The sequence below is a fragment of the Corvus brachyrhynchos genome, unplaced genomic scaffold (genome assembly GCF_000691975.1).
Source record: "Corvus brachyrhynchos isolate BGI_N302 unplaced genomic scaffold, ASM69197v1 scaffold43, whole genome shotgun sequence".
In the NCBI taxonomy this organism is placed as follows: Eukaryota; Metazoa; Chordata; class Aves; order Passeriformes; family Corvidae; genus Corvus; species Corvus brachyrhynchos.
Window position 1 is genome coordinate 3,145,468 of NW_008237353.1, and position 15,877 is coordinate 3,161,344.

Genomic DNA, 15,877 nt, shown 5'->3' on the forward strand with positions numbered 1-15,877 from the left:
CCCCCGCTTTCCCCGACTATACACCATGTTGCCTTGTGGCAAGGAAAGGGAAAGCCACAATCTGCCGCGGAAAAAAATGTCTTGGCGCCAGGGGATGTTTTTTGACAAAATATGCCCAACGTTCCATTAGAAAACAACGACCTGCGTGGCGCGGTTCTGGCACAGTATGGATTACCTGGGTGCAACGTGCGTGGAGGCCTGGAAGCGGTGCAGCACCTCGAGGTGATGGAGCAAGGAGCCCGGCCCGGGCTCCAGCCTGCACGTCACCTCCTTGACTATGAAGGGCTACCTGCGAAGAGCCGGGACCACTCGCGCTGTCCCGCTGTTCCAGACAGCGATGGGCCACCACTGACGAGTGCCAGCTCAAACGCTGCAGGACAGGGTAGTGTGCATTTACCAGTGGCCAGTTCAGTATTGGGGGAAAGTGTGACAAACAGTGGTGCTTTATGCAGCAGCCGAGAGCTCCAAGGATGGCTGAGCTTCCAGTGGGCAAGCCAAGAAAGATTTTCAGTTTAAAATGCAATTGGCCTCTTTTCGAAGTGTCCTTTAAAACCTTTTCTCCCCAGAAGTGTTTCCTTAGCTTCAGCAAAAGATCTTCCAAAGAATCAATCCTTATTATCGATGCAGCTAACTGGCAGGAATCCCAGTGCAAAACAGCGATGTCTGTAACATTTTCTTTACGGAAGACAGGCTCAAACCCAAATGGGATTATTCTGTCTACTCTGGGGCTAAACCACTGTAGGGAGAATGGGCTAAACAACCAATGATGAATAGATAGCTGCACTGAGAAAGAGCAGACCTTTCAAACAGAGGTGGAAACAATGGAGGGAGGCTTAGAAGATCAACCCCTTCCCGGCTGCCAGCACATCAACCAGAAGAGCCCTGCAAAGTGACTGAGAGGAATGTTTCTGGAGGAGGCCTGGCTGCCCCAAATGGCCCCAAATGCTGAAAGGAAACGAGACATGTACTTAGCACAGCAAAAGCGAAAAGTTACCAAATAGAGCTGGGCATCTGGAGAACGTCAGCAGAAGTAGCTGGTGCACATGGACTTCTTGCCTGTAGAAGCAGGCATAAGGAATGAAGTTCATTATGAAATGCAACATAAGTGTGTGGCCCAACGAGTAAAGAAAAGGAGTGATGCTGACATGAGACATCCTATTTACTGCTGTAGACTAAGAACCCAGGTCAAAGTAAGTGCTGGCTCAAGACAAGGCATGAGGTCTGAAACGGCTGTGCAAAAAGGGAGTTGTTCTGTGAAACTTGGACACTGCTGGGAAAGAGAAGACAGCCAACAGATGGAAGGGAAAATACTCCCTTTCGTCTCAATTTTCCACCTCTTAGTGGAAAAACTACATCATTGCAAGATTAAATAAAAACAATTACATTAGCTGAAGTGAAACTAAAGGGAGTCTTCATGAGATTGACTATAATTTTGGCTGTGGGAAGAGTCTTGGGAAGAAATTTTTACGAATGTCTGATATAGGCATGTGAATTTTGTTCCACCACTTGCAGGTACAGAAAGCTAGCCATGCAAAACTGTTTGAAAAGGCAGATGCGACCTAGTTTGTTCTAACTCAGACTGTAACTGTTCACTTCTTGTGAAATTCTGATTTATTCTAGTGTTATATAGTTGAGAACGGGATTTTTACTCTTTCATTCACATCCATGTACCCTGAGAAACAGCTGCCAAAAATGTTGTCTTGGTTCCACCAGGTTTTTCTGCCCTCTCGAGAAAGGGCTTTTGGCAACATTTGTGCCATGACCTGACCACACCTATTGAGCAGCATGCTTACAGTAGAACATATTTCTGGTCTCGCTTACACCTTTGCCATTAGGGCAGAATAGGAATAGGGTCATATTATAGAGGCCCCATGAGATCATTAGGTAGTTCAAAGAGCAATCTGTGAATTCAGGCCGACACAACATTTCTCTTCTGGCATTGTATCTCCCCATTGAATACCATATGGAACCCTTTACATCTCTGTCTTTGCTACTGGTAGCAACTGTGGATGAATGTCTCTCACCTGTCAGAATTTGTTAGCTTGATCAGTTTACATGCCCCGTGGGAACTGGCAAGGGATACTGATGGGTCACTAACCCATCAGAATTAGCTGCCAGCTATCCCAGACATGCTGATGGATGGATGGTAGATACTGGATGAGAAATGACAGCTTACTGCTTCAGCAATGAGGAAAGATGAGAGCTGGAGAAAGTGGAGACTGATGGTGGGTGAGGGGAACTCATATGGAAACATGGGAACAAAATCATCTGGAGCAATCCTTCCCTGATTTCCCTTTCCTCTCCCTGTTTTCCTCCACCCCCTATTTTATTCTGGCTCTGTACTACCGCAGTCAACAGGAATTTTGGAGTTTTACTATGGCCAGGCTTGAATCTTTGTCTGTTTCTTGTTTTCCATCTGTTTCATTCTTCTTTCTTGCCTTAGAGCATTTCTGTACATTTGCCCATTGATCCACAGTTCAGCAAAGAGCATAAAGAAAACATTGCTGCTTCCTTTGGTCTGGTGGGAAGTTCCAAATGCTCCTCATCTTCCCAAGGCATAACACAGGTAATGGGATTTGATGTGAAGGCATGCCTATGTCTTCCCATATATTCTGAGCAGGAGGATCAATTGCTCTGCTTCATGGCATGGAAATGGGGGAGCGATGGTGGGAATCCAGGTTGATGCCTGAAGCCCTGTTGGTGTTCCAGTGACCTCCCTTCTCAGCAAAGGGCAAAGAGAAATGTCATGGAGCCTGCCAAGAATATCCATCTTGTCAGCAGCATCCCCAGCACATACCTTACTGTGCCTGACTGATGCATGCTGTCACTGGCACATCTGACTTCATCTTGTGTCACAGGAGCCAGAGAGGAGGAGGAGCTGGCAGTGGTGAGAGCATGGGAAAGTAGTTCTATTCTTTTGCTGTTGAAAGTGATAAAGACAAAGTGTTTAATTTTATAGCACCTGAAATCCAAGAGATGCTTACAATGAAGGTTTTACTACAAAATTTAACCCAAGGAGTGTATTTTATAAGACTGACCAAAATAAAAGTTTCATTTGTGTTTCCAAAATTTTACTGAGTATTTTTAAAAAATTGAATTAACAGAGAAAACAAACTCTATTTTGAACCCAAACACATTCCAGCGTCATCCAGTCAGAAAGAGGTAAAATGAACAAACACTGTATAATAAAACCAACAGATATTTTTAAGGTTAATAATCTAATATATTGCACTTAAGTTAGGAAAAAAACAGGAAGAAACCATAGCTCTAATCAAATAATTGATAAATCATTCACTTTTCATGTTGGTGAAAAAGAAGAATGGATAATAATTAGTGCATTTTTTAAAAATAGCATTTAGCACATAGGAAGGAGGCATGGTCATTATGGAAGGGAGAAATATTTCATATTGGAGGGGTGGGATAAAATACGACTATATTTGTGACAGGACACAAATGAGTGTCCTGTTATGCAGACAAACTTGAATTTTTCATTTAATAAGATGCATTTAGAAAGCACCTGGGGAAGCAAATGTCTGCCCATAATTGTAAACCAGGAACCAAATTTCTGTCACATCACTAGGTTTTGCAAGTAACCCTGCTGGACAGATGCACAGAATTTACAAAAGAGTGTGAGGGCAGGATTTTAGCCAGTGACCTGTCTGAAGGCACTTTTCAGGCTGCTTTTCCACTTCCTTCTTGCTCCAAATTCATGCTGGACTTTAGTCAGGCTGGATGGTTGCCACCTCTGTCTTATCAAAGATCTGTTTTGACTTTCTCCAAAGCTGTGCAGGAGGCATGAAAATTGTTCTCTATGTCCAGCATATTTATGGCAACACTCTGGGCCCAGAAAGGGGCTGCAGTGACAAATGCTCTTCTGACACTCAGAAAAAAATTAAGCAGTTTGAATTGCCAGCATTAAGAACAAATGCAGAATATATGCACCTAAACATTATCCTGCCTGACAGGTGCTGCTCAAAGCTCCAGAAGGTATATAGCTTTGAACAGGCCCTGCAGTTTGAACCTACCTCAGCTCTGTACAGAGTTGGCTGTCAGTGATGAACAGACTAAATCTGTTCTTACGGGCTAATTTACAAATGGTTTGAATTACCTGTTTGGCTTTACCTGGCTGGGGTGATGACCTCTGCTAGACCCTACCTCTGCCTCCATGCCCACCCTGGCTGCTCGACAGTAGATCTCACACTGGGATCCTAGGTGAACAATTACAACAAATGAATGTCCTCAGGACAGGCGCAGTCACATCTCCATCAAGCTGAAACATTCCTTGCTGTGGGGGGAAAAATATTGCATGCAATTTCACTGATCAGATCTGGTGTTTTCTCCCTGCCTCTGACACAATATTGCAACAGGCTTTTATAAACTTCATCCCAAGATCAGCACAGTAAAGGATACTAACCCACCTCTAAGAGGAGCTGCCCAATTTTAGCTACATTTAACTCCATGACCATTCTGCTGAGGATAATCTCTTTGCTCCACTCACTGAAGAAGGGGGGCCTGTTCCCCATCTCCTATCACTTAGACCAGGGAAATCGTTTCAAATTACTGTGGGAACTTTAATGGTCATTACTACCTAGAGATGAGAAGCCCTAGTAATAGAAGTAAGTGAGCTTAGAAGCAGAGTAATGCAACTGTAGCAAAGAAACTGATAGGAAGTAAAAAAATGGGGAAAGGTAGCAAGGAAACTGATGGGAAAAAGAAAATTTCTTTATATTGCTAAAATACATTTCACCAAAGGTGTAACTAAAGCTTTTACTGAACCTTACTGACATCTTCGGAGGGATTTGGTTTATGGCAGGGAATTTAACATCCCTGCAATTGTACTTGAGATATGAGCAACAGTTGTGTCTTCCTGTGACAGCTAGTCGTGTTTTATGTAGCTCACATTCCTTAGTTGTCCAGGAAAGAAATGGTGGATTTATTTATATTTTTGTTGCTATTGATGTTATTTATCTGTATGCCATCCATTTTTCACTTCAGGAAATACTCCACCCCCAAATCAAATAGCTTCCTAAATTTGTTTCTACCAGGGAGAGCTGTGGGTCTTCATCCTGGACTCAATCAAGTAATACCTGAATGAAAACCTATGTAGTTCAGTTATCACTTCAGTTATTTCCTACAGTGAAAGAAGAGGTACAGATGACATCATAAAAAGCATGGCTGAGATTCCACGTGAAAAACTCAGTATAGCATTTAGGAGGAGGAGTTCAAAACAGAACAGACCCATTAAAGGGTTACTGGGAGAACTGTGGAATGGTGAACATTATCAAAGAAGAGCAGACTAAAAATGTTCCATTTGTTTAGTCTAGCAAAATGAAGACTGAGAAGGGATATGGCTGTTTATGCTTCCTTTCAGGCCAGTCAAAAGCACGGTGCTACTGAAGTTCCAGGAAAAACACTAGGACAAGAACAAATGGGTGTAAACTCTCTTTTATATAGCCTTTTAATGCTGGGCTGCATTAGGACGAGCACTGCCAGCAGGTCAAGGGAGGTGATCCTACCCCAGCCCTCGTGAGGCCACACCTGGAATGCCGTGTCCAATTTGGGGCTCCCCAGTACAAGAGGGACATGGACATAATGGAGAGAGTCTAGTGAAGGGCCACAAGGAAGGGCGTGGAGAATCTCCTAAGAAAGGCTGAGATGACTGGGGCTATTTGGCATGGAGGAGAGAAGACTCAAGGGGAGGAATCTTATCATCATATCGATTCATCTGAAGGGGGGGTGCAAAGAAGAGGGAGCCAGGCCCTCTTCAGTGGTGCCCAGTGACAGGCCAGGAGGCAATAAGCACACACTGAAACACAGGAGGTACCCTCTGGACACCAGGAAACACTTCACTGTGAAGGTGTCTGACTACTGGCACAGGTTGTCCACAGAGGTTGTAGAAACTTAATCCTTAGAAATACTCAAAAGCCATCTGGACATGGTCCTGTACAACCAGGTGGCCCTGTTTGGGAAGGGGAGTTGTACCAGATGGGCTCCAAAGGTGCCTGCCAACCTCAATCCTTCTGTGTTTCTGTCTCAGGCTGGAAATGAATTGACTTCTACCCCCAGAGGAATGAATGGCTTCTTACACAGAAGACCAGAGAACTAAATTAAGCTAATTTTAAGGGTGAGCTTGATTGGGTTAGGTGATGTATAGCAGGGAACATTTCCTGCTGACCCTATCAGATATGTGCCACCATACAACCTTAAACATCATGGTGATGATAATAGGTTATGGTAGTGGAAAGGGAAGGGAAAGGAAACAGTTTTGTACTGTTAAAAAGTAAGATCACAAGGTCCCAAAGGAACTGACATCACCTATCTGTGGTTAACATAACTATTAAGTTATGAAAAGGGATCGATGTTAAATTAATAGAGATTTTCCCTTTTTTTTTCTTTCAATTTTCTACTATCTATTACTAGAAATCAAATGCTTTGCCTGAGAAAAAATTAACTGCCACAGCTGGTTTGTAAAGTTATTTACAATTTAAATCAGTAGGCAGGCCTCAGTGAACTGAAGGAAAGGACAACCCTGCCATTATTGCCCCTACTCAGAAAGCTCTCGCCCCTCTTCATCTTTATGATTAGGAATGTCTGGTATGCAAGCATCACTCCAGCACATCCATGCAGTTCTCTTGTGACTGCAAGTCCCAAATTGAGATTAAGGGCACTTGTGAGCAGGGAGTTGGCTCACAAACATTGTCCAGAGCATCACTAATTATTATGCATTTGCTAAGTGCAGGTGTGTGCCTTTCCACAGGTAGGAAAAGTGAGTCTGCAGCCTCTAAGTGTCTTCAGTTAGCAAACAGATACTACATGCAGTCTGTCAAACACACAGCAGTGCTCAGACTCTGTCTTCAGAAGTGAGCTTTATGCTCAGTAGGGATTGAGTGGGAAAGCTGTAAATATAAACACCCCGATTAGTGGCAGCAGCCTCTTGGAACAAAAGAGCAGCATTCCTGTTAACCCTTCTGCACTTAGTCACAGTCCCGTTGTTGGTTTACTTTCTGCTTTGAGAGAGAAGCTGAACTTTGCTGGCTACCATGGGAGAGACTTGGAACTGGGGCCCTGCCCCTGGGAGGAAGAAGAGGGTGGGGAGGGAGGAGTACATGCACCAAGCTTGCTTACTGAGTAAGCTGAGCTATTAACCATGCTGGCCAAGCCAAAATTTCTCCTTGCGCAATTCCTTTTTAGCGATGCCTGCAAATAAGCGCTGTAGCCAAATGTGCTATCTTTCCAAAGTGTGGAGAAGGAAAGAAGCTCTTGATTGAAAGAGATTAGAAAGGAGAATAGTACACACTGGCACGTCAGCAAGTAAGGAAGCTGAGTGAGGCAAAGCCTTGAGAGAGGAGGTGGAATTGTGTTTGTTGAAACAGATGGAAGTCAGCTCAGCACAGATCTTGGATCTGCCTGCTGTCTATTGAAGTCATTAGGAAGATTTCACATTAAATTGAGCAGGTTTCATCAGTTCCTGTAGAAGGTAGAAACAAGTGCTGAAGGTGCTAATTAAGGTGCATAATAAGACTCATGATCTTCTATTTAGAAAACAAAACACTACATCACTTCTCCTCCCAGTTCTCTCCAGTCTGAAGAAAACATACCCAATATAATAATCTCATAACCCACCACTACCAAAATTATCAACAACAGATCATACTCTCATTTTTCTATTAAAGACTGTCAAAGAGTACAACCACTGGGTATCCTTTGTTGTCATTTCACTTCAAGTTTTGTCCTCTTTAACACATGGAAAAAGGCTTGCTCTTTGCAGGTTAAAAAAAAAATAAATTGAGGGGCAGATAGCCTAAGCAAGCTTCCAAGGTTCTCGTAGTTTGTCTACACCAGCATTTGATATGAAAACTCAGACCAGTTATAGCAGTCATACATGAAATCCTATACAGGGTCCTGGTCACTGGGACCAGCCTGGTGCTATCACAGAGAACTGAAAAAACCCCAACAAACCAGTGACTTGTAAGTTAGTGACTTCTGATTTAATTTTTCTCACAGTCACTAATACAAATGGAGCTGCACAGGAGGAGCTGGGGTAGAAGGATTCCTGAAACTGTTAGTCCACATACAGTTTAAATTGTACAGTTCTTCACCCTCTTCTCTCCTGCAATAAAGCTTGTGTTGCCTGTCTCCCAAAGGCATTCCCTGAATGACTTAAGTCCTTTCCCACCATTCATATTGTGATCTGAAGTTTCCTCTCTTTAATCTGACAGCAAAGATGAAAGGCTGTTTTAGAAAAGAAACACAGCAAAACCAAAACATGGACAGAACCTCTGATGGAATTAACCTTTCTTCTGAAATCAAAGTGGTGAGGACACACATATACACCACAGTTTGACTGAACAACAGCTAATGAGAAATACAGTTCTGAAACAGACTAAACCAACTGGGAAGAATGGGTAAGGGTTGTGCAAAAGTCACAAATAGGAACAATGTGACTGAAATTCAGAAATCAAAAATTTAGCCTTATCATCAAGAACACTGACTTGAGGTTTAAGTCAAGTCAAGCAAAAGGGTGGAAGTCCATTGCTTGATAGAGATGTCTGGTAATAATTCTTGCGTGGCTTTGATTTCTCCAGTGAAAGAAATACATGAAAGACAAGATTTACTTCTGCCTTCAAGGTACACTTTTTAAAATGTTTCGTTCGGGTTTTTTTTAATTTCAGTAACACTGACACAGTGGAAATATGTGAAATATAGTATCAGCTGCATTTTAATGATAACATCAGCCAAGTACTGAACAGCTTTATGAATATCACAAAATAAATTACAAAAAGCTCCAATGCTGAGCCTGGGGTAACTTCAATTCCACTTTGCCATACTAGGGAAGAAACGATGCACTTTTCAATTGGTCTTTAAAAGGTACCCATCCTTCTTGCGAAATTAAACTAACAGTGGCTAACTACCCTGCAGCCTTAGAACTCCTTTCACACAGTCTTCTGGGGACAAGAACCTACAGTGTCATCTCTACTGCAGTGTAAACACCATAACTTTTCTAACCTGCTGGCTAAGACTAAAAGCCTCCTCTGTAGGATCTGCAAGACATGTTCAGGTATAAGGTCTCCACTGAAGCTGGTCCAGAGTGGGTCTTGCCCCAGCTCGCTGGTTACTGAGCAACTGCACATGCCAAAAGGGATCAGATCCACTCAGTCTAAAGGACTGTCGGGAACCAAGCAAGGGTTCTTCAGTACGTTATGAAAGGATAAATAAAAAAAGCTAAACTGTCACAGTAACTTTCTTTCACAAAAGATTTCTGATGTTGAAAGTCGTAATTGCTTATAATATATTCTAAACAGGCACAGGATTTTCAGCACATAAAACCCCAAAGTAGCATTCCCAGAAATTGTCATCGTAAAGTCTGCTGCAAAGACTTCTCCAGGGCAAACCTCTGCTCTAGCCTGAATCTCCCTGACTTCAAGCCCAGTCCTGCAGCATTTATTTATGTGGACAATTCCATTTGCAGTACTCATGACTGCACAGATAAACTATTCATGACAGAGCAAGCCTCAACTCAAACAAGTCAGTTCAAGTAATATTAGGAACAGAAAAAGACTAATACATGTATTTTAAATACTTCTGGCTCCATAATATCATGCTGCAAGTTGAGGGGAAGTTGGCAGAGAACTCACTCAAGAGCCCTATTTCCTACCTAATTAAGGACAATGACAGATAAGGGAGCCAGGCACATCCTTTTCATATTAAAGTGATTATATATATTTTAATACTTAATCTGACTCTTTTTGATAGATTTCTTATAAAGCATATTTTAATGACATTATATTTCTTCTCATGGCAGTGGCTTAGTCTGTCATAGTAGAAGATACAATTGTTCTTTGTTTCTTACTTTTAGTACAGATCAGCAATTACTAAATACTGGTTAATACTGGTTAAATTCCATAGCCATATTATTCAAGAAATCATGCTAGGTGAGCATCAAATGGGTTTTACCTTTCATCTATTTATATTTGGAAAAATCCCCAGTAAGAGTTACCTCCTGTGATTATGTTAGGTGTACAGTTCTTTCAAGATCTTTTTTTTTGTACTAGCAAGCTTTGATAATTTTATCGGTTTTTTTTGGTTGGTTGGTTTTCTTAGTATCTGCAGAGTTTCTCAAAGTAAATTCTTTCTTTTTCCCAGCAATAATTTTATATCTTTAATGCTATGTCTTGCTTAAAATTGCCTAGCTTTTATTCATTACAAGGCACATAACCATATTTAAAGTATTTAAAATTTTTATGGAATCTTGTGACAAGCAATAGTTTCCTGATTTAAAAAACAATATATTCCATGAAAGCAGGATTTGTTCTCTCACCTCAACTCTCTGCCTATATAATAATGCTCACCTGCAAACAAAGAATAAAAATTGCCTACATTAAGAGGGATATTTAGAAAAATGCTACAAATGTATTTATTAAATTACTTGGAGCATACTTATCTAAAATGACTAGTTTGCTCCAAATCTTTATTTCCCCACAGAATTTTGCTACAAACTAAGAGATAATAAATGCTAAAAGTAACAGATAGCTCTCCTCAGGGTAGCCATCTGAAAGTATCTAATTGTAGCTGGAAAATCTGTTCTAATGCAGGTTATTCCTCTGCCAGAGGTAAATACTAATTTAAATTTAAATACTAATTTCAGCCCTTATCATCTTGTCCATTTTCCAGGCTGAAATGCTTCACCTCTTAAGAATGCATTCCCTTTACTGGAATGATGGGTGTGCTCTGTGCTCTGACTTGGTGGAGTTCACCCTCTGCTTAAGCCACAGACACCTTTCATTAATTTTTTTCTCCTTTTCAGAGTTGATCTCGTCTCCTCCTTTCCATCCTCAATGTGAAATTTGAGCATTTCAAAACTGAAACCACGCACTTTTGTGGAGCACACTGGAAGCAATTATCTAGGAATACACTGCGGTTTGGAAAAGTATTAATTTCCATGATTTGTAGGAAACACCAAAGGAATTAGTAACAAGAAGATCATCAGTATAGTGTCAAAACTTCTTCCGAACTTCCTCAGGAAGGCACCTCCCAGACAAGAGGTGATTAAACACAGACTCTCGCTGCTTTATTAAGGTAACCTTGTAATGGGAACTCTCAGATCTAGCCTGAAGTCTGCCAAAGGCTTCCCTTGATTCTCAGCTCTCGTCTGCAGCTGCAGGGCCAAGACATTTGTACTGTGTTTGCCCCACAGAGAGGATGGAATGCCAAATTCAGGAATATCTGTAAATCTCTTGGAAAACAGTAGTGAGAAAAAGGTATAAGTGCATCTTCTGCTCCCTGAGAACCTCTCCAGTATTAGAGAGCTTTGAAGCTGCCCAGGAGAGTCAGACATGTTACACGAAGGAGGCACTTTAGGGAAAGCCTGGATGTTTATGTAACAGTATCAAATAGGCGCTTGCTGTTCTCCGAACGATCTGTCAGTTTTCCTGAGATGCCTGAATGAAGAGCGAGGTTTAGAACTCACTTGAAAAATGTGTATTTTTGCTTTACTCCTGTGGAGGCACGCTGTGACTCACAGGTGACATGTAAACTGTAAAACGAGCCTCCCAGAAGAATCAGGGAAAAAAAACCCAGACATTGAAGAGAAAGAAAAGAAAACTAATTCCTCCTGTGCAACAGCACTGTGACCCGTGGTCCCAGGGAAGAAAGCTGCTTTTTGACCTCCATCAACCCCTCCAGAATTGAAAGGTCTCCTATATTCAAGGCCATCATCTTGAAGGACCTGCTCTATAAAATTCTTAGTTGTTTGGGGGCTGGACATTACAGGACATCCCCTCTTCCCCTGAAATCAGTCCATGTTAAAAAATGCTATGGTGATGTTACATCCATGCTTTGGGAAAATATAAAGATCAAACTGATGTGCACAGCAATGTGACTGGAGGGAATGGACAGGTGCTCAAATGGACAACGGCCAAAATGAAGCAAATTTTACATGTTTTCACCCTTTCTCCCTTATTCATCAATCTGAAAAAAAGGTTATATTCTTTATTTAAGGTTATTTTCTTCACAAGCAAAACAAAAATTATGTATGTTACAGAACATCATCTCAATATGCATTTCTGAAACTCCTCTGACTCCTTTAATTCTGTAACACCGTAAACATAACCTGATGTATTTATATGCAACCTGAGACCAGTGCTCAAAAATAAACCAAATAGGAATTGCAGTGTGTGTGTGTGTGTGTGCACAACAGACATAGCAATCTCTACTAGGGGCTGAAGACATGACACTAAAGGAATACTATCCATTATATGTATTTGGTTTTAATCCAATGGCTAGAGCACGAGGTATAAAGAATTATGCAAAGGTGGTGAATTTTAAAATAATAAATAATTAAATGCAATTAAAATAAATGCAAAAGTAATTATCACTGAAGCAGCTAGACACAGTCTTATGTTGCTTTCTAAATGGAATGGCCACCACTCTTTTCCAAAGGTAAGCATACATCTAGCTATCCCCATTCCAAGCACAACCAGTCAGACTCCAAACCTAAGGTTATCAGTTCAAGTATGGGCCCTTCAATATTTGCCATCCCTCTCTCAGAACACAAGATTTTGTGTCAAAAGAAAGATTTCAGCTTTACTGCTGCATACTCCCTTACACACCGAAGAACTCAGAATTTTTAATACTTGGTTTTATACAGTTCATTATGGCTTCTCAATTTAGGCACCTGCATCAAATGAATTAAGGCAAAATGTAATGGTTCCTTTGATGCAGTGTTGTACAACACTAAGCACCAAGCTGCAGAGTAAAAGGAAAACAGTTGCATTCTTCACAGAAAAAGTCTGCATCTTCTTTCAGTAGCTAGGTAAAGCAGAAACTGCAGGAGATGGCACACAGAAAAAAAAATAAAATTCTATTAGGTAGAATAAAGTCCCAAAGTTTATTTTGCTTACAAACCCAAAAATCAAGTGATTTCTAGTTACCCAAGGAGACAGGAGCAGAATGGACAGCAATGGGAGTTTTTGTAGATTTTAAAACAGTGTGAGTAAAATGTTTAAAAATCAGCATTTCAACTGCTGGAAAGTTCCCTACATGGCCATAGGTCTTAGGAAATCCATGAGTCCAGTAGCAAAAACAAGCTCCTAGTGCACACAAAGGTTTGAGGAGATGAAAGCTCACAGCCCATGGTTCTGAGGAAGTGCTACTGTGACAAAGTATTAATTATGTATGAATACAGCACTGATGGCATTGCATGCATTTTTAACACACAGCAGTCCCCCAAAGGAAGTGTTATCTAATTGGTTCTATCAAAGTCAGGCATCTCCTTGGCATCTCGAAAGAAATATATAATCCAGGGGTCTGCTTCTCTGAGTAAATTTCCTTCCTGACCTCCCAACTAGGCTCCTGCTCAGGGCCATACACCTCCTACTGCAGAACAGCCAAGAAGGATTTCTGGTTCTTCCAAAGGCACTCACTGCCTTTGACCTGGCAGTGGAGAAGGCTGAAAAATACCAACTGTGCAGATCCATATAATTTTCAATAGCAACAAATGGCCCTACAACAACTTCTGCAGGATATCACCAAACAGAAGAAGAAAACATCTACAGGGCAACTGCAATACAGAAATGGTGTTGCAACAAGGAAACACGTGATGAGAAGTTGTGAGGAATTGTCACTAAATTATTAAAATATAGGAATAAGCAAATCACACTTTATTGACAGGTCACTGTTCAATTAACCTTTACAAATAGCTGCAATTAATAGATTTGTTTTGTTTATATAAATGTTGACATAAGACAGATTAACACATTGGCTGAATTAGAGGGCTGAACTGCTCCAATTTAATGCAAGTATTTGGTAAATCACTGGTGCTGTAACACATGCAGTTATTAAATGCCCTGAAGTCAGACCAAAAGCCAGATAAAAAATTTACTGACAGATTGCCTGTGAATTTCAAATTACCTTAGTTAATATTAATGATTTCAATTACTAAAACAAAGAAATTACCCAAAAAGTTTTCTGCCATTTTAATCTACTCGTCTCTACCTCAGATAGCATTTACATTTATATCTAACTTCATTTTAATGCTGAACCATCTAAGTAATCATTTTAGCAGCAGGTAAATGACTAAAAATGCAGCAGTGACTTCTAGTGGGGGTATTAAATCCTTCTCAAAATATCTCATATATACCATAATTTCCACTGTGCAATAAGGCAACAGGACTTGCGTCCACAGTAAAACTGTGAGAATATAAGTGAGAATATAATATTACTGTGAGTAAAACAAGAGAATATAAACTGATCTAAATCTCCTGTGTGTTCACAATCAACAAAACCTCATTTGGAAGCTAGGAAAAAAAATGATGCTTACGTCCCCCTTTCTCTATTACTTCTCACTAACATTTCAATTTGCAGTTGAATCCTGGAGTTTGAGGTGTAAAAGCACCATATTAATGACAAAACAGGGGCAGGCAGTGCTGAAAACATCCTACCTGTAGCATTAGCAGCACAGCCAACTCAAACTTACACATGCAGGAGTATTTGTGGTCTAAACGTGAATAGAATACTTCAAGGGGCTTTTAGGGAAAGCAGCCCACTCTGTGTAACCACACACCAGGTTAACTCTGGGTAAAGACACAGACTTGAGCATTTTAGAGGAAGACAAAGTGCTCCAGTACAACCTTAATAAAGGTAGGAATAAACTAGCCAAGAGTGCTCCCCGAAGTACATTTTCCTGGTACGGAAAAAACAGGCTTTGAACACGAATTCACTTCTCATAACTCACTCATCAGTGGTAGCTCCTCCATCACAACGATTTTAGCTGGATTTAGGCAACCTTGAGCGGAGGCTTCCAATTCTCCTATCATTCTGTCAAGGCAATCTCTTTCCTTGTGCACAATTCCTGGAAACAGTTCTGTCAGGAGTGTATCTATACTTAAGAATAGTGAAAACTATGTGCTGGGCCACATAAATAAATGACACATTACTTTCACAGGTGCTGGTCTTTGATTACTCGTCAAAAAGAACAAAAAACATTTGGTTATCAAGACATGGAATAGTTTTTAAATGCCAAATGATTTGTTTGGTTGATTCATTGTTGGCTACAGGCAGCAACAGCCAGGTCCTCTCCAACAGGTAGGCAAGAGATGCGATGCAAGTTTTGCAGGAAGCACGGCGTGTTGCTCAGAGAGTAATTTCACTCAAAGCCCAAAATCTGCCTCCTCCCTTCACGCCTACAAACACCAGAACTCTGCATGCTTTATGGCCAAAAGCAGCTTGCAGTAAGCATCTAACCCCATTCAGGTAGAGCTATATACTTTTACTGAATGATCACCGCTGTCTAAAACAACAAGGGAATCATTTGCCATGTAAGTCAGTCCGACAGGATAAGAAAGTCCATGGCTAATTAGAGGATTAAAGATGGGAAATTCCTCAGGTTTCCCTAAGCATATGACAGCCAGGCTACAGACATCCGTTACTAGAACACGACCTTCTTTGTCGAAGGCCACAGCAGTAGCATATATTCTGGAGGGGAAAACGAGGTTCAGACCGAAGCTGTCCATCTGGCCGATGAGATCCATCTCGGCACTGAATATCTTCACGCGGGTGCTGTCCTTGCTCGGCCCTCGAGCTTTTAGGTGCTCTATTACCACGACAGCACCCGAGGTCTGGCAGACTGCAACCGCTCTGGGGCTGACTAGCCGGGACCGGATCATCTGACACTTCTTTAATTCCCCCCTTTGGAAGTCGGCCGTCAAGCGGTAGAGCGCGCCTGCCTCCGAGTCGGTCAGGATTACTTCGCTCTTGGGGGTGGCATCTAAGCCCCAGGGCAAAGAGAAGCCTTCCCGGACAGCCAGGACTCCCCTTCCCTCAAAATCGAAGGCCTTCACGGAGAAGTCCCCGCCGTCCGTGACCACCACGTGTCCGTCCG

The 15,877-nt window shown here is 41.5% G+C and overlaps 2 protein-coding genes across 7 annotated transcripts in view; both read right to left on the minus strand.

Moving 5' to 3' along the window:
- Nucleotides 1-13,576, minus strand: part of KIF13A (kinesin family member 13A) — a 119,119-nt gene extending 105,543 nt beyond the window's left edge. For all 6 annotated transcript variants that reach the window (XM_017730685.1, XM_017730680.1, XM_017730681.1 and 3 more), the window contains exon 1: nucleotides 13,348-13,576. In XM_017730685.1, the coding sequence (XP_017586174.1) occupies nucleotides 13,348-13,475 (128 nt within the window). In that variant the 5' untranslated portion in view covers nucleotides 13,476-13,576. The remainder of the gene's footprint in view (nucleotides 1-13,347) is intronic.
- A 61-nt stretch (nucleotides 13,577-13,637) lies between these two features.
- On the minus strand, nucleotides 13,638-15,875 carry NHLRC1 (NHL repeat containing E3 ubiquitin protein ligase 1; the record flags this gene model as incomplete). Its single annotated transcript, XM_017730636.1, has 1 exon — nucleotides 13,638-15,875. A coding segment is annotated over one exon (630 nt), but the record flags the coding sequence as incomplete, so codon positions are not given.
- Between the last annotated feature and the right edge of the window lie 2 nt (nucleotides 15,876-15,877).